Source organism: Calypte anna, chromosome 3 (assembly GCF_003957555.1).
Source record: "Calypte anna isolate BGI_N300 chromosome 3, bCalAnn1_v1.p, whole genome shotgun sequence".
Taxonomy (NCBI): Eukaryota; Metazoa; Chordata; class Aves; order Apodiformes; family Trochilidae; genus Calypte; species Calypte anna.
Genome location: NC_044246.1, coordinates 27,890,472 through 27,918,088, shown reverse-complemented (window position 1 = coordinate 27,918,088; position 27,617 = coordinate 27,890,472). Strand labels below are relative to the sequence as shown.

Genomic DNA, 27,617 nt, shown 5'->3' with positions numbered 1-27,617 from the left:
TTTAATTAGAATGGGGTGTGTGCGGGTGCTGGAGAGAGGCAGAGTGAGTGTGCATTTGGCTGGAGATGGATTGCTAGCTGAAGAGCATAGGCCCTGGAAGACTGCAAGGCATTTAAAAGATGCACCATGCAGAAGACTCTCCACAAGCAAAGCTTTTTATGTATCTATCAGCACGTTCCTTAATGGTTTTATAAGTGTAAATGCTGCCTATGCATTACTGTGTGTGGGAGTAATGGGCATTAGTTAAAAGAAGAAAATAAAAAAAGCAATCCAAGACATTAAGTGCTTTTTTTTTTTTTCTGCTTTTTGCTTTTTTTTTTTTTTTTTTTTTTTTTTGCCTTTTTTGTTCTCATGACTTAAACAAAAAACTCTGCTGCAAACCAGTGATTCTGCCATTTATTTTACTAGGTTAATAAAAACAAGAAGTGGCGTGAGCTGGCAACCACCTTGAATGTTGGCACTTCGAGTAGCGCGGCCAGCTCCCTGAAAAAACAATACATTCAGTACCTGTTTGCTTTCGAGTGCAAGATTGAGCGAGGGGAGGAGCCCCCTCCAGAAGTCTTCAGCAGTGGAGACACTAAGAAACAACCTAAGATTCAGCCGCCATCTCCTGGTAAGTAAAAAAAACTGCAGCCTCTTACACAACCATTTTTTTTGAATGCGAAAGATACCAGGTTGCAGTTTATATATTTAGAAGCATGTCTTTCTACTTCTGGACAAAGGACAGGGATAAATATGTCATTAGCATCTTATTTTTAAACTTAGAACTATCTCCTCAGTCAAGTCAGATTTAACTCTGAAAGGCCATCTGCAGCCACGTGTCCAGTATGTCATTGCTCTGTCTAACGTACAAAGACATGTGCACCAGTATACCCTTAATATTCAGGGTTATGTTGACAAAATAAAAAGAGTCGTATTCCGTGTGCTGCTAGATACAAGGCAGCTATTACTAAAAGGAGCATCCATTTGTCTAAAGATCATTTTCTTGAACTGTAACTTGAACTTTTCTTTCCTATGACTCTGAAGCTGCATTTTCAAAACAACTATCGGTCAGCAAAGCTTCAGTTGGCATCAGGATGGCAGATGCTGGAGTGATCAGTGGGTCTCAGGTGGTTGCTCTGATACAGCTCATGTAGAATGTGTAGCAGATGGAGAGAGTTGAGAGTGGAGTGTATCTCTACTGCCAGATCAGTAGTTTGGACCCACACTCTCTGTTCTTTTGTTGCTAATCTTGTATGTCAGATAAGCCATTAGCATCACTGTCTTTGTCTTCTCATCTGAAAAACTGGGATTGGAAATGCTTGATTTTGGATGGGTTTTTTGCATGTGCAGAGAGGTGTTTGAAATTACCTCGTCTTCTCTCTAAATTAAGTCAGCTTAAGTCTGATTGGATCAAGACTGGATAATTATGAGTGATGTTGAAAGCAGGAAAATTCTTCAGTCATAACATTCTAAGTATGCTTGAAATGGTGTAGTAATATGAATCTATGATGTTGAGTTCTGGAGCACCATGGAAGAAGAAGTATTTCCTTTGATTTGCTAGGTATTAGGTTTTTCTGACCAATGAAATAATTTAGTTAGTACCTATATTCACAATTACTGTTAGGCAGACCATCTTCCTTTATTGCCAAGAGAACATAATTCCTGGAATGTTTACAGTGGTTTCCTGCATTAGAAAGCATTATTAGGAAGGTGTCAAATGCTTCATTTTCTGTTGGTGCAGTTCACTCATTGAAAGTGGGAAGTGGCAAGTCAGGGACCCAGCAAGCTCTATAGACAGTTTCCAAGCTGCATAGCTCCAGTTTGAGAATTCCTATCATGGATACCAGAAAATTGCAAAGACCTTTATAATCATATAATACAGTTCTATATCAAACAAGATAATTTGTTATAATAGCACTTTGTCAGTGTAGAAGAAAAGGTGAAGGTGATAGGGCTTAAATCTTTTTCAGTCTGATGGATTCACTGTAAAGATTTTGGGGAATGTTTCATTAAAATATTCCTAGGTACCTCTTCGTGTAATACCTTTAATGGTTCCTTCACATTGTTAACACCTGGAGTTATTAACAATAACTATAACAGCTTAATGTTGCTTATTTAACAGAGAAGATAACTAGATTACTTAGCAAGGCCAGTTTAGAAGATGGAGAGGAATACTTGGTACTAAAAGTTAAGTCTGTTATCTGAATGAAATGAACATAGAGTGTCTTGATTGTGCACCACTGAAAAAAATTTATGACGTTGGATGTGCCTGACACCTCCTGAGAAGGCTGGTAAGGGGAGCTGAAACTGTTAGACTTGTTAAAGAGAGTGAAGAGGAAACTCATCTGTTTCTCCTCCTTTACCCCTTTCCCTCCAACACTGCTCTCAGTATTTGGTTCAGGGATGCTCACAGTAAATTGGCTGAATTTTTTGATGCAGAACTATTATTTAAATACATAAATCTGAAACAAAGGAAAAGAAATGTCAGGCTTAGCACTTTGCGAGGGTCCTTTTGCACCATGACTCTCCAGATGAAAATGGCAACATCCTCATTTAAATTTATCATAACATTCAAGCAAGCTGTCCATGAGGAGAAATGAAACTATTTTTCTAAAATAAAAACACAGCAGGACATAGAGACTGGAAGAGAGGGAAGCAAGCAAAGATCTCAAGGTTTGTTTTGTTGGTGAGAAAAGAGCTCGTGTCGCTGAATGGACTGCACTTCTGTATGGAGAAAAGCTTTCCCAGTGTGTATCAGCTTTAGTACATGAAATCCCGCTGAGGTATAGATGCTACAGAGAGCACAAGCCAGTTGTCTTTAATAGTCAGCTTTTTTTCTTGCTCTTTTTTCTTTAGTGTATACTGACATTAACCTATTAGCTGCACAAAAGAAGTAGAGTTGACGATGTATGTTAGATAATCTGTTACTCTTTCGCATTCAGAGGGAACAGGAGCCCAGAACAACAAGAAGCAGCCTCCAAAGGTCCTTGCTTCGACCATTAGCCTCTCTTGTGCTGTTAGCTCAGGGTAGGCAGAGCCACTTTGAAGCCAAATCCATTTTCAGAGAACTAGATACAGTATTAGAGCTGAAGTTAATTCTGATTAAAAAGTAGGACTTGTATCAGAAGGGAAGGTGGTGTATTTTGTCCAATTCTAACCAGCAGGTGCTATGAAATCAGGGTCATGAGAGTTTAAGAATCACCTCATCTTCATAAAACTTACAAAACTAGGTATTTCAGTTGCTCATAAGAATATATATGGACTGGCATAAGAATAGAAGGACTGGCAGCCTTCTTAGTACAAAGGAAGAATTCAGGTCCTAGGTGGATGTAGCTCCTAGGTAACTGTTATGCAAGGTGGGAAAATGCCTCACAGATGACCTTTAGAATGCAATTGAAGAGGGAATGGTAGAAAACAGTGCAAGAACCACGGTGAGGAGATTCCCATCCAGGGAAAGCATGTAAAGTGTAAGTTAAATCTAGGGGACTGCCAGGTAGTGGTCTGGATCCATGTGTTAGTCCATTTGCTTTTAACACTGTATTTTTGATTCTCTCATTAATTCTGTTTTTTACCTCATTAATAAGGCAAATGGTACATAAAGGAGTTAAATGCTATGTACAGTGCAATTCAGGATAGTGTCAGCAATCATCAAAAGTTGAAAAAAGGAGAGAGAGTAGAGCAGCAGAGTGGCATGCTGGTTGACTTTTTCAGTACAGGGTTTGTACAGCAGCCAAGGTAGGGGTAGGATTACCTGCCTATTTTAATAAATATTCTGGCATTATACTAGTGTCAGAGCCTCTTCTGTTCTTTCATAGAACTCCCAAACAGAGGAAGTGAATGTGGCCTGAGTGTGTTCTGGTGTGGCTTGCAGTGCTCTGAGGCTGTGCAAGTTGGAGACACACTTGTAGTAAGCTGAGACCCTTGTATCACAGCTTAAATTATCTGGGTAAGGAACAACAGTGAAGACCAGCAACAGATGCCCAGTTGTTATGACAAACTAGTTGTTAGAGGACCCTTGCTGGCCTTACATCCTGGTTGTTGGGTCAGTGCTGCAGCCCATGTCAACTGTTTTCTCTTTTGTTGCGCAGAAAATCCGTCATAAGACAAAGAGGGATTGTAAGTCTTTGTGTAAGCATCCTTCAAGGTCTTCAGTGTTTTCTAGAAGTGGGTGCAAAGACAAAATGCGCTGCTCATCATGCGTATTACTGGTTTTGACCAATATGTGCACAAATTATTTGGCAAGTTCTAAGCTGAAAATCATTCTGGGGGCCATTATGCTAAGCACTAGTGGGTGCTGGAGAACACATTTCAAAAGAGCATCAATGTGAAGGAGTTATTTCCCAATGCAGTGCTCTAAGTTCTTAGCTTCAGCGTGCAATAATGTGTGCGCAGCTCTTGAGATGACAGACTGAGCGTTTATTGTGCACTGACTGAACAGAGTGACCGCAGTGGTAGGGCTGAGGATGCTCCTGAGTAACACTCAGCAGCTGGCCCTGATGTCACCAGAGATTTCATGACAGCAAACCTGGGAAATCGTGTGCTTGCGCTGGAATCCAGGAGGAAGAGCTGGCCAAGAGCGTGTTACCGGCGTGTTTCCTTGGCAGCAGAGAAACAACTTGGGGAGGGGGATGGCGGGGTGAGGGGGGACGCGACACGACACAGCCATTCACCGAGCTCCTCTGTAACCAAACCCATCCGTCTCTGCCGGCGGGTGGCTGACTGCAGAGCTATTATTAGCAGGCAGGTGATGTCATGGAGCGTGTCATAAGGACAGCCAGGGAATCCCCACTGAAGATGGATGGGTGAGGGGTTAGGAGGGCGGGGTGGGAGGACAGGCAGAGGTGCTCCTATGCTTGCACCTGGACCCACCCTGGGGGGGATGCCCTGCCGCAGCCAGTGGCCCCCAGCCCGGCCTCACTGGGGCACTGGGTTCATGCTGGGTAAATTATCTTCCCAGCATGGTGGCTGGCTGTTCACTCTGAAGTATGTGAATGTACTTAACCTTCAGTAACCTTTCCATTGTTTACTTTAGAGTATACCTTTGTAGCTTCTGGCAAAAGGTAGGGATATCCTAGAGAGCATGTCAGGCCTCATATTAATGGAGTTTCAAGAGGTTGCATTCTTCTTGTCTTTTTTTTTTTTTTTTTCTTTCCTGAGGGGTAGAAATTCCTGGCAAGAGAAATTTATTTTTTTTTTAACTGCATATTACTGTTCTGGTAAATAAAGGGTCTTTCCTGAAAGCCACGTGGGTTTTGCAAGGAAAAAGCTGTGCCAGTGCTGTAATTCCATGATGACAAGGACAGCAGATGTCGTTGACTGAGCTGTGGAAGAGTTTGTAGGACCTCACTCAGCTTCTCAGTGACAAAGATGTTAGTATTATTTAATTTTGGAAGGACTTTCTATTGTTAAATGCATGTCCCTACCTATCTGTTACAACACTTCTGTTGCTTAGGTGTTGATGTGAGATAAAGAATTCAGTAGCTATGTACACTTAGGTACTTTTTCTTGGACATCCCCAAGTCACTTGCAGGACCATTTCAGCAGAGATTACCCGTTCTAAAAGAACATGGTTGTTTGTCTTCCTTCTTAGTTCTCTGTTTAATACTGAAGCTAAAGAAGCACTTTAAAAGTATACAGTTTCTATTTAAGAATGTCCACTATCAAAATTAAATATCTACCATAGATTGGTGTAAAAATTTCAGAGCTGCTAACCAAATGTAAGAATTAAGGTGAAACAGGAAAATTAAATACAGTATTTTCTTACAGAGAAGAGGGTTGTTTTCATATTCTTTAACCATAAAAAATTGGTAATAGCAAAGTGTGTAAAATGTATGTGTAAGAGAATGTAACTATTTAGCATTTAATGTGTGCATGCAGGCACCTGTGTGCACATGCTATATCCAAGAGCTGTTTGAAGTGTGTTTTGCTTTGATGCAAAGTCAAATGCTCAGAAGTTAGGAAATGCCAGAAGTGAGATACAATCTTTGCAACCTTAATTATGTTTCCTTGTGCTTATACAGTTCAGTACTCTCTTAATTACACAGTCATGTTGAGATTTTTTTCTTTGAAATGCCTTTGTCATTCAGTGCACAGAATAAACAGTGCTCACTGAATGCAGAGCTTTTCGGTATCCTCACTTTTCCAAGTGGCCCTTATTCGTATTGTTTTCAACCAGACTCAGAGAGTTGTAAATTTACTCCTTGTTTTTTCTCATCTTCACATCAACTGTTTTTGAAGTCCTTAAAAAGCATTTACCAGCTTTTGCAATACCCATCGAAGAGGGAAAGCAGTATGATTCCCATTCTACAAAAGAGTAACTGAGCTACCAGAAAATTTACAGCATACACTAATTCTGGGTACCAGTTTTCCAAACTCCAGTTGTAACCATGAGAACTTGTATAGGTTGGATTCCGGGTTGTAGGTTCTTGTTCTCAGCTCCATGTGCAAGATTGCCCAGATCAACCTGAGATCTGAACTACAGTGAGAGTTCTCCTCACTCCCACCTTGTAGTAAGTGCAAACAGGATCTTCAGAAATCCAGCCAGTGAATGTATGACAAGCTAGTTCACAAATTTATTTGACCAAATAAATAATAATAAACTCTGGAACAGCAAGAGTAATTTCTCTGTCACAGGCATGTCCCCAGCATTACCACCAAGTCTTTCCTCCAGACAATGAAGGGACCATTGGTGCTGTGTGTGGAAAAGGTGACCAGATATAAACTTGGCTTGGAAAACTCAGAAAATATTTCTCTTGAGGACAACAGAAGAGAGCCATATATTTTTGAAGACATATTCTTAGAAAAAGCTGGCTAGTTACAGCTGCAAACATGCAAAACAAAATTAGCTTGAGGGGAATATCCATGAGAATTATTTCTTGAGACTTGGCAAAGGTCCTGAAAATTACATCCTACAATTGAAAGTTGAGTTTCTTAAAAAACTGTACATGCACTACCAACCATAACCACTAAAAGTTACCGTATTGTTTCTCAAGGAATTTGCTATTTACATTGATGCTATTTCTGAAAAATAGATGGAGTATTCAGTTACCTGTGAGTGTATAAGAGAAATAGTTGTCTTTGTGGTTGCTTGTAGGTCATATCCACACCTGGGGTCTTCTTGGTAACTGATGACCTACTCCAGAAATTTAAACACCTGCTGTCCCTATTCTGTATAAGTGTCCATGACCCAAGGGGCATCAAGACATACGTGTATTAACAAAGCAGAAACATTGCACTTTTCATCATACCATTTGCTTTGCATTTTTTCAGCTGTTTATAATCAGTCATTTAGAAAAAAAGCAAGGGGAAAATAACCAACCCTATCATCACCACTGACCAGGTGGATATTTGACTTGCAGCTTCTCAGCTGGATGTCTTCTTTTTGGTGTCAAACCTTTCCTTGCCTAAGATGATTATATAAAATACATTGTTAATCATAATAAAGTTTCTGTATTAATGCAGCCCATAAATACAGGAGAAATATTTTACTTGGTTTATTTAGGTTTACTTTACATATGAATTTTAGGTTCATGTGCAGGTAGGATTTGGAAGAACTCAGTTGCTGTTTAATACACCACTGGAGGAGAAATATGCAGGGCTATATATGGGTACACAGATGCTTACTTACATGGTTCTAATATAACAAGATGTTATGTGACAATGCGTAGCTTAATTCAGAAATGTTTTCAAGCTTTTTAGAAATAACCTAGGCTTGTTTAAAGCTCAAGGGCAGGAGAATGATTCTGGCTCACTCAGGGGTAATATATATAAAGGGCTCATTTTATGTGAACATGATGATCTTTTTATTGTCATATGGATTTGTTTTATTATAGCCTTCATTCAGCTGTAGCATAAGTTGTTGCAAATGTTGTTGTTACTGTATTAATGCAATCAGAGAGCTTTTCTTAAACTTTTTTTGACCCTTATTACTATCTGAGCATAATCTAAACATGCCTCAGAAAGCTGAGGACAAGAACAGTGTGGTCTACACAATGTGGATTTTACATATGCACTTGCTGCTGAGACTGATTTCCAGATAGTGGAACATGTGTTACAGATATAAATGAAACACATATAAAAAAGGTGTTTTTCAGTTAAAAACAAGCTCTGCCTGTCAAGATGATGAGTGTTCCATGATTTTGAGTCAATTATAAATTACTCTCCCTTGCACATACAGAAGAAAGCCCATACTGCTTGTTCCAGTTTTACATCTAATAGTAATTTAAAAAGTTTTGTTAATTGGTTGTTGAATGCAGATAGCCAGGCACTATAAAATGATTACATGACAGCCAAAGCCATGGCTTCTCAAGCCAAAGCCATGTCTATATAAATTAGAAAACTACTGGGTTAGATCTTTGGGGCTTGGGGGGGGGTGTTTCTCCTCAGCAGTCATATGGAAACAGTAACTACAGTGTCTTCTGTAAAGACTGGTCTAGATGTATTTTATCATAAGCTTCTATGATGTATTCGTTTAATCCACGGCCAAGTGCCGGGTCCTGCACTTTGGCCACAACAACCACATGCAGTGCTACAGGCTGGGGACAGAGTGGCTGGAGAGCAGCCAGGCAGAAAGGGACCTTGGAGTTTGGATTGACAGGAAGCTGAACATGAGCCAGCAGTGTGCCCAGGTGGCCAAGAAGGCCAGTGGCATCCTGGTCTGTATCAGGAACAGCGTGGCCAGCAGGTCCAGGGAAGTGATTCTGCCCCTGTACTCAGCCCTGGTAAGGCCACAGATTGAGTACTGTGTCCAGTTCTGGGCTCCTCAGTTCAGGAAGGAGATTGAGGTGCTGGAGCAGGTCCAAAGGAGGGCAACCAGGCTGGTGAAGGGATCCAGCACAGACCCTGTGAGGTGAGGCTGAGGGAGCTGGGACTGTTCAGCCTGGAGAAGAGGGGGCTCAGAGGAGACCTCATCACTCTCTACAACTCCCTGAAAGGAGGGTGTAGCCAGGTGGGGGTTGGTCTCTTCTCCCAGGCAACTCTCAGCAAGACAAGAGGGCACGGTCTTAAGTTGTGCCAGGGGAGGTTTAGGTTGGACATTAGAAAGAATTTCTTTACAGAGAGGGTGATCAGGCATTGGAATGGGCTGCCCAGGGAAGTAGTGGATTCTCCGTCCCTGGAGATACTTAAAAAGAGACTGGATGTGGCACTCAGTGCCATGGTCTAGTAACCGTGGTGGTGGTGGATCAAGGGTTGGACTTGATGATCTCAGAGGTCACTTCCAACCCAGCCAATTCTATGATTCTATTCTATGAATGCCCTTAGCGCTAATCAGTCTCATCATAACAGAACATTGCACACTTTGCTACACACCTTGTCCTATAATGAATATAGCTATTTACCACAGTTAAGGGGGAGAGTACTGCAGGTACTCTGTTGCTTTGTGAGATCTCAACATAGAAGTTTTTGCAAATGAGGTAGATGCTTTGCAGAACTGACCTGGTCTTGCTACACTCTCCAGTGATCAACAGTTTTGTTAAGATGTCCTTTGCTAGTTTTACAGTTTTCTTAGGAGTGTTAGCTACAGCCTCCTGTTCAAATTCTGCTTTGTTCTTACCCCAGATTGCCTTTTGCTTTCCTAAATACAGTCTTTTGCCATGATGTCTCAAAGGTGGTACAGGGTTGCAGTATGTCGATAGTACTTTTCCATTTCACCATGGAAATACCTGCCTCTTAGTGGTAAATGACATTTTGAATTTATATTCATATAATAGCTTACATTTGTGAGGAAAAGCTTCTGGTGGAAATTTGCCTTATAAACATGTGTTGTGCTAGGGATTATATAAAGAAGCTGTGCCAAAGAACAACCTTCATTTACTCTGTTGTAAACTATAGACAATTAACTTTGTATCTCTGACCTCTGATTTAAATGATCCTTCATCCAGATGATTTCTATTCATGTTGCTTCAGGCAGCAGATTAAATTCATGGTTCTGGGAAAGACAATGACTATCAGTGCACAGCATATCCTAGTCTCAGAGGATTTTTGGGAAGTTACAAAGTACTGAGATGCATGATATAAGAAATCTTATAGGGGAAAGAAGCAATTTCTTTCCTTGATGATTATTATTTCCACAGGAATTCATCTGCTGCCCTTTAATATTTCCTTTTTCTTTAACTTCCCAGCTAATTCTGGTTCCTTACAAGGCCCACAGACTCCACAGTCTACTGGTAGCAATTCCATGACAGAAGTGCCAGGCGATTTGAAGCCCCCAACACCAGCATCAACACCTCATGGACAGATGACACCTATGCAGGGTGGCAGGTATGAAAATAACTTAGTTTCTTTTTTTGTTCTACAGCACTTTAAGCCAGTCTTCCCCGACTGCTTGGGCATTCATCTGATTCTGTGGTGAACCACTCAGGCTTAAAATAGGCAGAAAATTATTTCTTTTGGGAGAAGAGAGAGGAAAAGGGAAGAAGGAGTAGGAGCTGCATTAGCTTTCTAAAAAGGATCAGATGAGCAGCAGTGCAAAGCCAGACATGAATATGTGAGGAGTAGAGAGGATGGTAGAACCCAGCAGCACCAATTTAGAACCACAACCTTCCTTTCCTTGCATACCCTGTCCTCCTCTGGTATACAGATCTGATGTTCATGCTCAGGAAGGAGGAAATCAAATTGTAATGGATTCTAGAGAAAAATTGGTGGGGTGAGAAGGGAACAGGAAGATAAAGGAGTTTGGTTAGATTTGCTTAGGTCATGTCTAAGTACTAGAAAGGTATGGATCTAGATTGCACTTATACTAAAAACAGGGTAGTAAAAATGTGTGGATTTAAGGTGTTACTTAAATTCAAATTATGAAAAGTGTATGTAGTAACAGTGGTTAGGTGAGATAGCAAAGGATTCAACTGGATGGATCAAGAGATCCCTTTCAGTTCCATGTGATGTAAATCACACACCAACATAATCTGAAGTGAAGCCATCTCACCATTCCTTAAGGATTGTTAACCCACTGAAGTCCAGCAAAGAAAATTCTTGTTGACTTCAGCTGGAACATAGCTGAGTTCTAAACTTTGTACAGTCCCTTCAAACTTTAAAGACTTTTTTTTCTTTATTTGTGATAGTGAAGAAAGGGTTACATGAATGTTGTTTAATAATCTGTAATTCAGACTGAGTTTTCTTTCACTATGTAAAAAATTTTCTTTTGCATTACGGGTATATCTGATCATTATCAGGGAAACTATTTTTCAAGACAGGTTTTAAGGGCTTGAGAATAAAGCTGGCTACAACCATGAAAGTGAAAGTTAGTGCCCCTTCCCATGGTGTTTAGGAGGTAAATCAAGTGTTGATGTTTAGTCTTCCCTCTAGAAGGAGAGCAATGGGATACTTGGTAAATTTGAAAGGTAATAAATACAAAACTGATAAAAATAATACTATTTTGACACAGCATATAATTAACCTGTGGAGTTCAGTGCCTTTGGGTAGTGAGAAAAACAGCTTACTGAAATTTCAGAAGTGTTTAAACTTCTACATGAATAATAGGAACATGCACATTTATATTAGATTAAAACTTCTGATCTCAAAGGTAAGTAGCCAGAGAAGCTTGGGGAAAACAGTGTAGATTTTTTAAAATAGTTGTCCATTGTGGAAGTTTTTTGTGTCTTCCTCAGACATATCCTGCAGTGCCACAGCATCATGGGCTGAGTGTGTTACTGTCCAGCCTGTTTTCACAGTTCTGATGAGCACACCATGATGTTGATGCCTCCTTTTTCTCTGCTAGAAACAGCGCAGTCAGTGTCCATGATCCCTTTTCTGATGTAAGCGATTCAGCATTCCCGAAGCGAAACTCCATGACGCCAAATGCACCATACCAGCAGGGAATAAACATGCCAGATATGATGGGAAGGATGCCATATGAGCCGAATAAAGATCCTTTCGGTGGAATGAGAAAAGGTACTTTCTTTGTGGGAGCATAAATGTTGCTTCCTACTTCTGTGTACTCAAGATGTTCCCTTGCTGAGAATGAGCTTTTTTACTTTGCTGATTTTGCCATTGGTAAAATGGTATCCTTGTAGCAAAGAGAGAGGTGAAGTGCAATTGTGTTTCATTTTGGTCTGGTCATATTTTCCCCTCTCAGCCTCACAGTTTATTTTAGACTTAACAGAGTCCTAAAAATGCTTGTAGAAATACATTTCAGCAAATGGCATAAATTCAGAGAGTTCGATTTTATGCCACACCATGCGTTTCTGTGGACAGATACTCTGCAAATCACATGCTGGACTTCAGTGCTGGAATATGAAGTGGTGAAGCAACATGCCTGATTGTGGTAGGGTTGAATTGGGAATTCACTGTGCAGAACTGAGCAAGTCTCCTAATGCTCTCTGTCTCAGTTTACATATTTTTCAGAATATGAAAGCTATTTTTTTTCTCACTTGGACAACCCGTGACAAAAGGTGATAAACACAGTCAAAGTTTGTTTATTTTTAGAAAGCAAAAATCAAAATTAATGTCAAACCTGACTTTTGTCCCCCACTTAACCTACAGGTGGTTTTGTGGATATTTGTAAAATGTGCTTAAAAATTAATCAGTCTTGCATGCCTTGTATATGGAAAAGTAGGAGGAAAGAATAAAAGCAAGGCTCACAGTGGCTGTAAAGAAAAGAGCAGATGGAGGAGATGAAACTGAGAAAGCAGAAACTGAAAGGGAGCAAAGGGGAGAAATGGGAAGACGACATCCAACAATCGGGGGAAGAAAGATGTGTGATGAAGTCCAGAGATGCTTTGAAAGAGATAGTTAATCTGATGTGATTTTTTTTTTAAAACCTTCCCTTTACATCCTTTTGCCAGGACTATGGACACAGTTGGAGGAGGGGAAAACCCTCTCTGCCTTTCACTTTAGGTTTTATATCTGTGTGAGATTCAATTAATTGCCCTGTCTTGTATATTTCACATTTATTCTGCTGAAACAGAAATGCCTCTGTGCAGTATCTACTCTGAAAGGCTAACAGATAGAGTCTCATCCTCTACTTGCTTGGGGATTTATATCCAATGATAGTGGTCAATGTGCCTTTCTTGGAGCTGTAGAATATGCCCATCCTGCTTGAGAAGCTACATTAGGATATAGTATCCTTTCCAGACCTGAATTATGGTATACATGTGTGTATGAAGGCTTTATGGGAAAAAGAAGAGCCTGATTTTGACAACTTTGTAGTGCAGACTATGAGATGTGCTTTCATCTGGTTTGTAAGATTTCAGTTTGTGTCCATACTTAGCACTGTTTAAGAGTGAGTTCATCTTCAGCTATGAAGACTGCAGGGAAGAAACTGCCTGGTGCCTGATGAGCTCAGTTCTGTAGGATGAGATTACTTTCCTCACTTGCAGCTCCTTAATATTATAACCATCATCTTGGTAGTGGTGCTGCTTCATGTGTTTTCATCAGACCCTGGAGAGCTTGTCAGACACCAGCTAATTCTCTTTGGCAGAGTTAGGGATCTGAACATTATTTTAAAATACATCATTTAATAGAAAGATATCTTCAAACACTCAGCCTAATACATTTAATTTCCCTTACTGTTGCAGTGCCTGGAAGCAATGAGCCTTTCATGACCCCTGGACAAATGCCTAACAGTGGAATACAAGATATGTATAACCAGAGTCCATCTGGAGCAATGTCCAACATGAGCATGAGCCAGCGACAGCAGTTCTCCTATGGAAGTGGCTATGACAGGAGGTGAGTCAATCTTCAGGAAAAAGCAAAACCCATTAGTGAAAATGATCTTTTCTCTCCCCTTTTCATTTTCCCATTGCACCTTGCAGAGAACACAGCAGCCTCCATTTCTCCTAGCATCTTGCTAAATCACTGGAATTCCAGCCACTGGTAATGACTTGAGTCTAGCTGTTCACAGAAATAAATGAGGAGGAATTGTCACACTGTAGAATTCACCCAAGCTGCAGCAGATCAGCAAAGATCAGTGTGTTTGACAGCTACCTTCAACTGGCAGCTTGGCTGGGATAGCATAAATAACACTTGAATTAGTCTTCTGGCCATGTTTTCACCTAAATAGTTGTTGGTGGGCTTTTTATGAAAAACAAAACAGCTAAAGTATGTCTGGTTTGTATTCTGTTGGTGAACTGACCTTGGAGAGTCTGGAGTTTGTTGGCTGAGCTGTAGGGACACCAATCTTGTACTGTGGCCATCAGTACCCTGATAAATTTGTCTTTCAGTGAAGTACACAAATTAAATTTGTTCCTCTTATGTTTATCCTGGGAAAGACTTTGGGGAAAAAAAATGAGTAAAATCATGGATGTCTAAGCATTGGTATAGCAAGCAGAATGCTTTCAGAATGTTTAGATTATATTAAGTATTCTGGAAGGTTTTGCAGCTCTGGCTTTCACTTTCATTAGGCTGTGTACTTTAGCTTTGCTTTTGTTTCCTGATGGTAGCCACAGTGGTACAGTGTGGGTCTTCTAAGTGTTACAGCAGAGTAGTTTTCAGTCAGTAGTTGGAAGTAGTAGATATGTAAAGTAACACTAGTGTAATCATATTGTTCAACAGGTCACATTGCTGGGGAGTCAGGGAGAGTTAGGGTTCCATGGAAGGTGATAAATCAAGAGTATATTTTCTTTTAAGGGGCATGGTTTGATTTATTTTGTTGGCAATTTTGGAGAATAAGTGCTTTTTACAGAATGAGGTTTCCTTTGTCATTTTTTTAGGTCGGATCATGGGCTGGGTCCTGAAGGCAGTATGGGACCACCTGGTCAAAGCAACATGGTGCCTTCAAACAGTGACCCAAGCATGTACTCTCCTAATCGTTACCCTGGCCAGCAAAGGTGAACACCGATTTCTCTGTTTGTAATATCTGCAATAACCAGCTCTGAGAGCACACAGACAGAATATGTGACCTCTTGGTGTGTTCTGTTTTGGTTGTTCTCATTTAGGCTTTCACTGAAGTTGGTTCAGTTTCTTGTGGGGACGAGGGACAGAGACTTGGCTGAATCAGTTGACTTTGTGTAGCCTTAGAATCAAAAGGTCTTAGAAGAGGTGTATACATCCTGCCTTGTGCATCTTCCTGCCAACAGCTTTTATAGGTGCAAGTTCTCCAGAGCAGCATTAAATGACACCAGTTCTGAAGCTTCCACAACTTCACCTGGCTTGTGGCTATCCTGTGGCTAACAAATTGAACATTTAGGAAATTTTCCCCTATGTACACCATACAGGAACCTCTGCTCAGTTTTCGTTTCTTGCATGTACCATCTTGGACATCTGTAGATTATTCTCATGTCAGTTATATTGTTCTTTTAAATTCCATTAAGTAATTTACCTCGATCCATGTCATAATTGTAGGAGATACTGAATAGCTATTGCTTTCACTCTGATCAATTCTCAAAAAATGTGAATTTTCTATGCTTCTGGAAAAATAAGGTCCCAGTAGTTCTTTGAACACATCAAGCTCCCCAGTCTTCTGTTTCTCTGACTCTCCCTGATATATTACTTCCATAATTGTAATTGAAGTGTAGGGACGTTCTCACTAGTAGTGTACAGAGATGAATTACTGACATATTGGTCTGCAATACAGTGTTATTTATTAGTCTTAATACTTTCCAAGTACTTCATTTCAGCAACCTAAGTTTCATTCACATGTGCTAAAAATATTGCAGTTGCACTGTAGTGCTCCACAGAGGTCTTAAAAGCCACAGGTAAGTTTCCAAGTGCAATGCAAGTCTGCCTCTTATGTGTATACTTCATTATGTAGCTTTAATTAAAAATTATATGAACATAAGCAAAATTATGAGTACTGGTTTTACTCAGTGATGATGTATTTAAATGCTACATACTGTAATGAAATTGTACTCACTTTCTGTTGCTACCATCAGACTAAATCACGATTTCACTTTAAATCAACAGTTAACTATTGATTATATTCTTGTTTGGAGACTGACTCATTAAAACACAAGAATTTTGACTTTCAGCCTTTGAGCTGTGCATCAGATACTCCTCCACCCAGGTTCCCAGTGACTGCAGCTGCCTTTCCTACCTCTTGACTGACCGTACCTTGTTCGCATTCCTGACTGATGCTTCCAGATCTCTGTTTCATTTCAGAGTTTCTCCTTTCTTCTCTCTGCTTTATTTCCTTCCTTCCACCATTAGCTCCAGCAGAGCTTAACTACATCAGGCTCAGGACCCTATCGCACTGTACTTTCACCTTGTTTCCAAATGGCAAATATATTTAAGGGCCACGGTCATCAGAGTCCTTTGCTGTTCCTGATGGCTTCAAAATTCCAGCAGCTCTAAGTGTTGATTTGAATGCTTCATTTTAGGCATGAACCATACGGGCAGCAGTATCCAGGACAAGGACCTCCCTCAGGACAGCCACCATATGGAGGACATCAGCCTGGAATGTATCCACAGCAGCAGGTAGGAGAGGGGAAAAAAAACTGGATTCATAACATTTGTTTAATAAATGTCACCCCAAAATTCTGTATACATTCAGAATGTTTATACAATGTATGTCTTTTGGCACAGAGAAGCACTGTAGTTCTGGTCAAAATCACAGCCCATATGGATAAGCAGTGGCTATGCAGCCATACAAAAAAGTGTTCATTACACTGGAAAACTGTAAATTTTAACAGATGTTCTATGGCTTTGGATGTTTATCAAGTGACTGTCCCAAGTTACCAACCGGCAGACTGGGAGACTATAATTGGTAGGCTAGTGAAGTGATGCTGCCTCATTCCAGAAACAAATAGGAAAGCTGCTAGGCTGGCAGGTTGAAGGGACCTAACTTAATGCCATGAAGCCAAGTTGGACCCAACATAGACTGGAAAAAAGTAAAATGTGCAGCACTCTCAATTATTTAGTGTGCTGAGGTAGATCATATAAGACACTTGTCTTTATTAAAGATCAGATAGCACATTCCCCACGTTAACTCTACTACTAATATAGTACAAATACAGGGGAGAGAATATTACTAGTATTGAGAACAGTTTAAACATTTGTATATTCCATTCTCCCTATCTGTGTAATAACTTTGAAAATACAAATTTTATTAATTAGTAAGATGGTTTTTTGTTAGGTATATCATTAATACCATGTGGATAAAATCTCATTAAGTCAATAGCACTGACTCCAACAGGATCCGAGTTTCATCCTGCATGTTATTAATGCACTTCTAGTGATAAAATAATTGAAGTTAGCTTAAAAATATAAAGCATTTCCTTACAGTATAAAAATTCAAATGTAAGCTGGTTTTCGGCCAATTTCAGATAGTCCTTTTCAGTTTGGGATTGACTTTTACTAAGATATGTGGGGAGGGGACTTAAAAGAGATCTTCAGTTGCACTGTACTGAAAATATATATAAATTTCCATTTCAGAATTTGTTGCTTATCTAGTTGGTTCATAACATCCCCAAAATAGCACAATCAAAAAATCTGTTTTCTTATTCTTTATGATGAGCTTATGCTAGCGGTCTAGGTGATTTAGTGGGGAAATTGGAAAGATATATAACATTACAGTTTGTGATATTCCATGCTAATGTATGCAGGGAATATATTAACTACTTGTTCATTTAAGCAAGGAGACAGCTAGAATTTGTAAAAATATATCTGGCCCCATCCTTAGTGCTGTTTGTATGCTTTGTACAATGACTTTTGAATGTAAAATGCAGTAATGCAAAAATGCAGTGAAGAATGAAGGGAAGAATCCTGGCTGGCCTTGACTTCACCCTTTGACTCCTGGAGGCTTCCACTTCTTCATTTTGATAGAGAATAGGCTGCCACGTTTTCAATTTCCTAAAACTCACTCTGTGGTGAGTTTATATCACTATATATAGTTATATCAATATCATTATATATAGTGATACAAACTCACTATAGTGAGGAAGAATGTGAAAAATGGCCCTTTCAAAGCTTTATTTGCAACTTGAAGGCTAGGGAATGACCTGAGGAGGAGGTACTTGGAGCATGAACTCCTGCAGCTAACGAAGCACTTTGAGCCAGGTTTTTCAATTGCTGTAGGGATGCTCCTACCCCGAGAGCTAATAACATGGAAGTCTCCCTGTGTTGGTGACTCCCTGTCTGCTGCTAGGTGTGGAGGGACACGCATTGTCCAGCCTCAGTCTCCTGTTGAACATTTACACAGGAGAGGAGGAAGCTCAGGTGCATCGGTGTCCCCCAGGCTGGTCACCATTAACTGTGTTGCCATTACCTGTACAGGAGTGCTGAGCCACTTTCAGAAGGCACACACTACCTTCCCAAGTGTCTACTTTAAGTGCTCTTAGTTGCTGTGGCAAAACAAACAGCACCTTTTGAGGTGTGGTGACTGCCAAGTCAGTTCTTAATGTATAAATTGTTCCCCAGGGTCGAATTTACAACAGCAGGTACTTCATGTAAGGCTGAAAATAGGTATTTCTCAGGTAGCCAGAGAGCTCTATAGTGAGTTTAAAAAAACAAACAAAACAAAACAAAAAAAACCCTTTCATACAATATAGTATTTGTAGTTTTATGTCCTCCAAAGTTGGAAGATGAATTTATGAATCCCAGAGCTGTTCTAACTGATCCATGATGCATACATACAGAATTTTATCTGATCTTAACTCTAGTACATTAGTATACATTGTGCAGTATGACTGACCTACAGTTTCCAGGGGAGACATAACTTTGAATTTGCCATAGATCATATATTCAAAAAATCACCCATTTAATTCACATTTTTTGCTTCAGAGCACTCAGTGTGGTTTGAACTGTGGAACAAACTCCCACAGGAACTAAGGACCACTGCAAACCTTACCACCTCCCCCTCAAACTGCAACATGTCTTTTTTTATTTTTTTGTTCTGCCATCTTCAACATAAATACATACAAGCTTTATGATTTAAAACAACTCAGTTCCCCCCAGGGTAAAACACTTCTCCTTGCACAACATTCCCCACTTGAGAAGGTGAGAAACAAAAAGGGAATAAAGCATAGGTGGCAGCTCTTAGTTACATTGCTTAACCCATCACTGATCAGCAGGATAAGAATCTGCATAAGATAGAATGGCACATTCAGATGTGACCATTTGTTGTAATAATCTCAGAGTAAATTAAATGTGATGAGGATGACTTGGGAAGAGGGATGATTACCAAAACAGGATCGTGGTCATGGGAATTAATACAGAGCAGCAAATGCAGCAGAATGTTTTCTCCTACTAATACATTTAGTTTACGTGAGCAGCCTATGGCCTGTCATAAGTTCCAGTGTTTCAGACATTGCATACTTGCAGCATATCCTGTTTATATTAAGAGTTGACTCAGAGCTTGTCCCCTTGAAAAAGATCACTGAGTGGTTTTGAATTTTTTTTAAGATTTTCTTCAGTAGACTAACCATAAAAAAGAAGTGAAAATATTTCAGTTGGTGAGAACCTTTGCCTTTTCATGCATGTCTGAAGTGACCAGTAGAATTTAATCTGACAGATAGGAAAGGAAAAGGAAAGGGAGAAAATGAGAGCAAGTATAAGAAAATTTAGCCCAAGGATAGGTTTCCTTTTAGTATTAAGTTATAAGCACTTCAAAACAGAGACTTGAAAAGCAAGCACTGGATCAAGCCTAACCACAGCACTGCATGCCCAACTCTGGGATCAGCATGATGCCTCCAGAACTAATAGCCTTCAGCTCTTTAAACAAGCTTTCAGCCAATATATTTATATTGTGCATGGAGTGAAAGTGACACATCTTCTTTCCAAAATTTTTTTTCAGAACTATAAACGACACATGGATGGCATGTACGGGCCTCCAGCCAAACGCCATGAAGGGGATATGTACAACATGCAGTATGGCAACCAGCAGCAGGAAATGTATAACCAGTACAGCAACGCTTACACAGGGCCTGACAGGAGGCCCATGCAGGGACAGTATCCGTATCCATATAACAGGGAGAGGATGCAGGGCCCAGGACAAATGCAGCAGCATGGAATACCTCCCCAGATGATTGGTGGCCCCATGCAGTCGTCATCTTCCAGCGAAGGTCCTCAGCAGAACATGTGGCCAACACGAAATGATATGCCTTACCCTTACCAGAACAGGCAAGGTCCAGGAGGCCCTGCACAGGCCCCGCCGTATCCAGGGATGAATCGCACTGATGATATGATGGTACCTGACCAGAGGATAAACCACGAGAGTCAGTGGCCTTCTCATGTCAACCAACGTCAGCCTTCTTATATGTCATCCTCAGCCTCCATGCAGCCTATCACTAGACCTCCTCAGTCATCTTACCAGACGCCACCCTCTATGCCAAACCACATCTCTAGAGCTCCAAGTCCAGCATCCTTCCAGCGCTCTTTGGAAAATCGTATGTCTCCAAGCAAGTCTCCTTTCCTACCTTCCATGAAGATGCAAAAGGTTATACCCACAGTTCCAGTGTCACAGGTCACAGGACCTCCACCCCAACCACCGCCGATTAGACGAGAAATTACCTTCCCCCCAGGCTCTGTAGAAGCATCCCAACCAGTCTTAAAACCAAGACGAAAGATTACCTCAAAAGATATTGGTAAGCATCAAAACAAAAGCCAAATACCAAAATAGGCTGAGTGAAAGGGAGTTCAGTTTTGATTTTCTCTTACATTTTAAAACTGTTTTGACAAACAGCTAAGTATGGTAACTAGAATGTGATTACCTTCAATTAAAATGTAATAACAAACCTATCGGTGAGGATGATAGGTAAAACTCATCCCAGACAATCTGAAATGAAATGAAAGCAATATTTTATATGCAGACCTGAGGTCTCCGGAAATGCATTAAAAATAAAGCTTGCATCAGATTTCCAAACGGTATGTGCCAGAAGATCCCTCAGAATGTCTGTTAAACCAGACACAACAGGCATAACATTTAGCTGGGCAAAGCTTTCTGTGTTCTTGTTCTATGGAAGATCATGCAGTTGTAGTTACAGTCTCTGCTTCCCTTGAACAGCCCATTTATTAATTTCAGATTATTTGTTGTGTTTGTTTCTGCCCCTCTTCTTTCCCAAGTTATTTTCTTACTGTGAATTCCTTTTACATTTCTTATATTCAAATTGACATACTTCAAGTTCCCACACTCCTGGTGTAGGATATTCTACCTTTATTTACCAGTTATTTGGTTTAGTCAACTTCTTTGTTTTGTGATTATTTCTGCTTCAGCAAAGTTGGGAGCAGTGGCCTTGTTAAGATATTCTCCAGTATTAAGGCTCAGCAGCAGTTACAGAAAAGCTGAAGAGGACTAAGTGGTGAAAACAGGGTTTTGGGTCTTAAGCATTGTCTAAGTAACTATTTCATTTAAATTCTGCATCCTCAGATCATCATAATTTCATCTTTCAGAACTCATTTACAATTTCCGAGGATGCACTAAAACTGTTTTACTCTTCTTCCTTTCTTTTTCCAGTAACTCCTGAGGCCTGGAGAGTGATGATGTCACTTAAATCTGGTCTTCTGGCTGAAAGCACCTGGGCGCTAGACACTATTAATATTCTTCTATATGATGACAGCACTGTTGCTACTTTCAACCTCTCTCAGGTAGGGGGGAAAGCAGTATACTTCTCAAGTTCCCAAAGAAAGAAAAGTGAGATAAGATACCTACAAAAATGCTGAGGTCCTTTAAAATGTGTTAAACTAAAGTAAATTTTAATGTCACAACATATCCTTTTTTATGATTGGCAACAGCAAGCAACCAAAGATTGCTTTAGGCATATAGGGGAAATAATAAGCCTGAAAGAAGGAGATCTCTTGTAGAAAGGACATGGATGAATATGAGAATTTTAGCAGTGGCTAATTCATACTCATGATAGCACAGGGACAATCCCAGAAAACAGCAATATGTTACTAATCCTGCTTAACTTGTGTTTCAAAATTATACTAAATAGATTTGAGGATATCTTTTGATGACTACTTGTCTTATTAGTAGTTCCATACTAGGCTATGGATTTTTTTTTTTTTTTTGTAATTACTTATTTTCTGTTTGGTTTCCTTTTCCAGTAAATTCAGCTTGACAATTTAAAGGCTGAAATGTATTGACTTTCCACGGGATGCAAGTAACCCAGGATTCAGCAGTGTGTGCTTTTGTCTCACTGCCTCCCAGCATTTTTCAGCCCTGCTCTAGCCATTGGCCTGTTAGGTGGTAGTAATAGATGGTGTGCTGATAATAAACAGGATCTAAAATTTGTACAAATTAAATATTCAGTTTCTCTGCTCCATTCATTTCTTGGTTACTAATAGTATAACTCATAATTTTTTTAATATAATGACCTTTTTTTTAAATAAAGACACAAATGGTACATTTCATTCCACCTAACTTTAGAATTAGGGATATTTATAGCGTGATTCATCTCACCCTGAAGTAGAGATCTAAAATAGGTCAGATGAATCATACCCTAGAAATGGCCTGTAAAAGACCAGTGTTAATAAAAATAATCTAGATGATGAGGTTAGCTGTGTAACTGTTGCAGGTGTTTGAAGTGAGCTGAATCTCATCTGAATTCTCTGAGAAATAGCATTAATGCACTCGGTGTAAATTGCACAGAATACCAGACTCATTTAAAATATATATATTGTAGATATATATATTTTGTTACTTTTGTCTTGAGCTCTTATTACCAGTGGCAGCCAGAACCTTGTATGATGACTGACAGTTCCTGCAGTTCATAAGCATCTATTTGGCTTTAATTCTTCAAGGGCTTGGCAAGCATAAGAGAATACAGAATGGACAAAAGGATGCATTTTGCTGAAAACCTATTAGCCCACAATTTAAAAAAAAAGACTATTAAAAGCTCGACAATCAGGACGAATATATCATAACAACAAAGCATGATTAATAATAAAGCCACTGAGGGTAAATTCATACCAAGTCCAACTACTGCCTTTCCATAAGAAAGCGATTACAAGTTAATTAAGAGGATTAAACCTACATGAAAAACTGTTTATGAAGGGTGACTTAGAGCACCAGGCTCCAACAACAGTTTTTATATATTACCAGGCAAAAATCGAGCTATTCCAGTGGCGATGGGATATTAATCTAGGATGTTGGTACCTAGACCCTGAACTGCAGATTCCTACAGCACAATAACCAACTGAGAGAGAGGAGAGGAGAGGAGAGGAGAGGAGAGGAGAGGAGAGGAGAGGAGAGGAGAGGAGAGGAGAGGAGAGGAGAGGAGAGGAGAGGAGAGGAGAGGAGAGGAGAGGAGAGGAGAGGAGAGGAGAGGAGAGGAGAGGAGAGGAGAGGAGAGGAGAGGAGAGGAGAGGAGAGGAGAGGAGAGGAGAGGAGAGGAGAGGAGAGGAGAGGAGAGGAGAGGAGAGGAGAGGAGAGGAGAGGAGAGGAGAGGAGGATTTGTAAATTTAAGGCATATAATCAAAGTCAGAAAAACTAAGAGTATTATAAGCTTCGGTACTGTGTACAGAAAATGAATACTAGACACTTCCAAGGGGACAAAGTGGAGAGGCCAGATGTCTACTGTAGCATAAAGGAGACGTAGGAATAAAGTTCTGTACCTCTCATAGCTGTCACAGTTTAAGCAAATGGAGCTGTGGTAGTTGGACACAATACACTGTTTAGAGAGATGCTAAGAAGAATTTCCTTTGATTAACTTCTGCCATGTAGAACCTAGCTGTAAGTCCACAGCAGGAGAAGGGAAATATTTACCAGATGCATGCATCAGTGGTCCTATTAAAATTCCATGCAGACAAAAATATTTATCTGATTTTTCATGTTTTTTTTCTTCTCCCTCAGTTATCTGGATTCCTTGAGCTTTTAGTAGAATATTTTAGAAAATGCCTGATTGACATTTTTGGAATCCTTATGGAATATGAAGTGGGAGATCCAGGTCACAAAGCACTTGATCACAAAGCAGCCAAGAAGGATGATAGCCAGTCCTTGGCAGAGGATACTGGAAAAGAGGAGAACGATGAATGTATTGACTATTTTGATGAAGATGAGGAGGAGGGGGAGGATGAAAAGGTAGAAGGAGAAGAAAAGAGCATTGTTTTTTCCACTCCTGGTGCCATTGCTGATCCAAGTGAGAGGCCAAAACAAGCCAGTAAATTTGACAAGCTGCCAATAAAGATTGTAAAGAAAAATAATCTATTTGTTGTTGACCGATCTGACAAACTTGGACGTGTTCAGGAATTTGATAGTGGACTTCTCCACTGGCAGCTTGGTGGTGGGGACACGACTGAGCATATCCAGACTCACTTTGAAAGCAAGATGGAGATTCCTCCACGCAGGAAAGTCCCTCCTCCCTTGAACTCTCCAAGCAAAAAGAAGGACCTCGAGGGGAAAGGTGAATCTGAGGAACAACAAGAGAAAAGTATAACAGCAACCATTGATGATGTCCTCTCAGCTCGGCCTGGAGCACTGCCTGAAGACTCAAACTCTGGTTCCCAAACAGAAAGCAGTAAATTTCCCTTTGGGATCCATCAAGCCAAAAGCCACCGGAATATTAAGCTGCTGGAGGATGAGCCAAGGAGCCGGGATGAGACTCCTCTATGCACCATTACTCACTGGCAAGACTCCTTGGCCAAACGCTGCATATGTGTGTCAAATATCGTTCGTAGCTTGTCTTTTGTGCCTGGCAATGACACCGAAATGTCCAAACATCCAGGCTTGGTGCTGATCCTGGGAAAGTTGATCCTTCTTCACCACGAGCATCCAGAAAGAAAGCGAGCGCCTCAGACTTACGAGAAAGAAGAAGAGGAGGACAAAGGGGTGGCCTGCAGCAAGGATGAGTGGTGGTGGGACTGCCTCGAGGTCTTGAGGGATAATACATTGGTCACATTAGCCAACATTTCTGGGCAGCTAGACTTGTCTGCTTATACAGAAAGCATCTGTTTGCCAATTTTGGATGGCTTGCTGCACTGGATGGTGTGCCCGTCTGCGGAGGCACAGGATCCTTTTCCAACCGTGGGGCCCAACTCAGTTCTTTCGCCTCAGAGACTTGTGCTGGAGACCCTCTGTAAGCTCAGTATCCAGGACAATAATGTGGACCTTATCTTGGCCACCCCCCCGTTCAGTCGTCAGGAGAAACTCTACGCTACTTTAGTTAGGTACGTTGGGGACCGCAAAAACCCGGTCTGCCGAGAAATGTCCATGGCGCTCTTATCGAACCTTGCCCAGGGGGACACACTAGCAGCAAGGGCAATAGCTGTGCAGAAGGGAAGCATCGGAAACTTGATAAGCTTCCTGGAGGATGGGGTCACTATGGCCCAGTACCAGCAGAGCCAGCATAACCTCATGCACATGCAGCCTCCACCTCTGGAGCCGCCTAGCGTAGACATGATGTGCAGGGCAGCCAAGGCCTTGCTGGCCATGGCGAGAGTGGACGAGAACCGCTCAGAGTTCCTTTTGCACGAGGGTCGTTTGCTGGATATCTCAATATCTGCTGTCCTGAACTCTCTGGTTGCATCTGTCATCTGTGATGTACTTTTTCAGATTGGGCAGTTATGACATAAGTGAGAAGCCAAGCACGTGTGAGTGGAGATTAGAGGGTCACATATAACTGGCTGTTTTCTGTTCTTGTTTATCCAACGTAGGAAGAAGGAAAAAAAAAAAAAGAATCTTTGCTCCTCTGCCCCATTCACTACTTACCAATTGGGAATTAAAGAAATTATTAATTTGAACAGTTATGAAATTAATATTTGCTGTCTATGTGTATAAGTACATCTTTTTATTTTATTTTTTTTAACCAAAGTTGCTGTCTAGTACATTCAAAGGTCACACTTTTTTTTTCCATAGATTATCCTTTTCAATGTTCTTTTCCATGTTTGTATTGCATATTTTTTGGGAAGCGAACTAGTGACTTTTTAAAAAAAAAAATGTTATGGCAAACCATTGTATGATGGAAAAAAAGTCTCACCACTTTGAAACAAAAAGGTGGAAATAACCAACATACCAAGTTCCTGTGTGTTTTATTTTTTCAAATAAGGAAAAAATAAAAAAAAACTTGTATACCATCACCCAAAGCTCTGTGCAATAGAAGATTCTAGTGATGTAGGTGTAGGGGATCAAAGGAGGGTGTCAGTCAGTAGTAAAAATACAAAATTATACTGGTTTCTCCTCAGGAGAAATGGTTACATTAGGCCAGGAGCAAAACAAAACAAAAAAGTCAAGTTAGAGATTTTTAAACAAAACCTGATGATAAACATCAATTGCTTCCTCACCAGAACTGTCTTGTCTACATCTGTTGTGGTTTTGTTTTTTTTTTTTTGACCTTCTGCAATGACAGTTCTTCACAATTCCTTTAATCATTTTTTAAAATATTTTTTTATTGCCTAAGGGCCGTGATGTATATAGAAGTTGTACATTAAACATACCCTCATTTTTTTTTTTTTAATACAAAGTTTTTAGTTTCTTTTTCATGATGTGGTATCTACAAAGTGATAGTAGAATTATTTTTTTCTTTCATTTGGGCCATATCTCCAAAAAAAATAAAAAATAAAAAAAAAGAGAAAAGAAAAAACCCAACACAGAAAACCAACAACTGAGGGTAATGTACAAGTTTCTGTATGTATAAAGTCATGCTCTATTTCGGGAGAGCAGCCGATCACAATTTGCTTTATAAATCAAGGTGTGGAAATGGTTACGTATGGATTGATTTAAGAAAATGGTTACCAGTCTACAGACAAAAAAATATATACAGGAAAAAAAAAAAAGGAAGAAACACAACTTCAAAGATTTTTCAGTGACAAGAATCTGCATTTGTATTTCAAGATAATGTAGTTAAAAAAGAAAAAACTTGATGTAAATTCCTCCTTTTCCTCTGGCTTAATGACTTTCATTTATTCAGTATAAAATCTTTATATGTTCCACATGTTAAGAATAAATGTACATTAAATCTTGTTAAGCACTGTGATGGGTGTTCTTGAATAATGTTCTAGTTGCCGTGTGGGATATCGGAAAGCAAACTAATTACAAGAAAGAGCAATAATTATTATTCTCTTTCTCCTACTTTATTATTATGACCTTCAAAAAATATTACACTATTGTATTGCAGCAAATCGCTGTCCTTATAGAAAAGCCTTCTCGCATCACAGAGAAGTGTTTTTAATTATTTATAAAAACCACGGAGCCTCAGAGGGAAAGACATGGCAAGCAAATGATAGTTCTGACTATGCAGGTATCCAGTCTCCGTGCTGTGTTTTCAGGAGACTGAAGATGGATGTTAGAAATAAGTGATAAAAGATTCTGTTAAAGCAATAACCAACTTGAAGAAATGGATCTGTATTCACTACCTGTAATTCTCTCTGTTGGTTAAAGGTGCAAATACCCCAGTGATGTGGGTATTTAGAATAAACACCCACCCACTTCTTGATACTGTATGTGTCATTGCATACTTACATGGCCTCTCATCCTGGGAGACCCCCATTAAAGTGGATCAGGCTTTAATAGAGCACATCCATTGTTATAATTGGTGGGAGATGGCCATTTCACTTCCAGGAATTATCTGGTTTCAGATACATCCACTCTCACCTGGTGATACCTTGTTGCTGAATATTGTTCGAGCACTAATTTTTGCTATTTCCTCTTGGATCATTGATTTTGTTAGTGTGATCATAAAAAGCTAATAATCATCAATTTCCCTGGAATTGCCACATAATTACACTGTTAGTGGATATCCTCCTCTTCTCTCCAATAACAGTACGGAGGTACTTGAAAATTACAAGCCCCTTTGGCACACTGCCCATCTCGTTCATATAGATTGCTATAG

At 40.0% G+C, this 27,617-nt stretch overlaps 1 protein-coding gene across 6 annotated transcripts in view; it reads left to right on the top strand.

Moving 5' to 3' along the window:
* The window catches only part of ARID1B (AT-rich interaction domain 1B), a 330,726-nt gene extending 303,966 nt beyond the window's left edge, over positions 1-26,760 (top strand). For 4 of the 6 annotated variants that reach the window (XM_030448695.1, XM_030448697.1, XM_030448694.1 and 1 more), the window contains 9 exons: positions 409-613; positions 10,104-10,242; positions 11,699-11,871; positions 13,497-13,647; positions 14,631-14,747; positions 16,236-16,332; positions 19,649-20,438; positions 21,308-21,438; positions 23,645-26,760. In XM_030448695.1, coding sequence (XP_030304555.1) covers positions 409-613; positions 10,104-10,242; positions 11,699-11,871; positions 13,497-13,647; positions 14,631-14,747; positions 16,236-16,332; positions 19,649-20,438; positions 21,308-21,438; positions 23,645-25,357 — 3,516 coding nt within the window. In that variant the 3' untranslated portion in view covers positions 25,358-26,760. The remainder of the gene's footprint in view (positions 1-408; positions 614-10,103; positions 10,243-11,698; positions 11,872-13,496; positions 13,648-14,630; positions 14,748-16,235; positions 16,333-19,648; positions 20,439-21,307; positions 21,439-23,644) is intronic. The other 2 variants (XM_030448698.1, XM_030448696.1) reach the window with 2 other exon arrangements.
* The last annotated feature ends 857 nt before the right edge of the window (positions 26,761-27,617 follow it).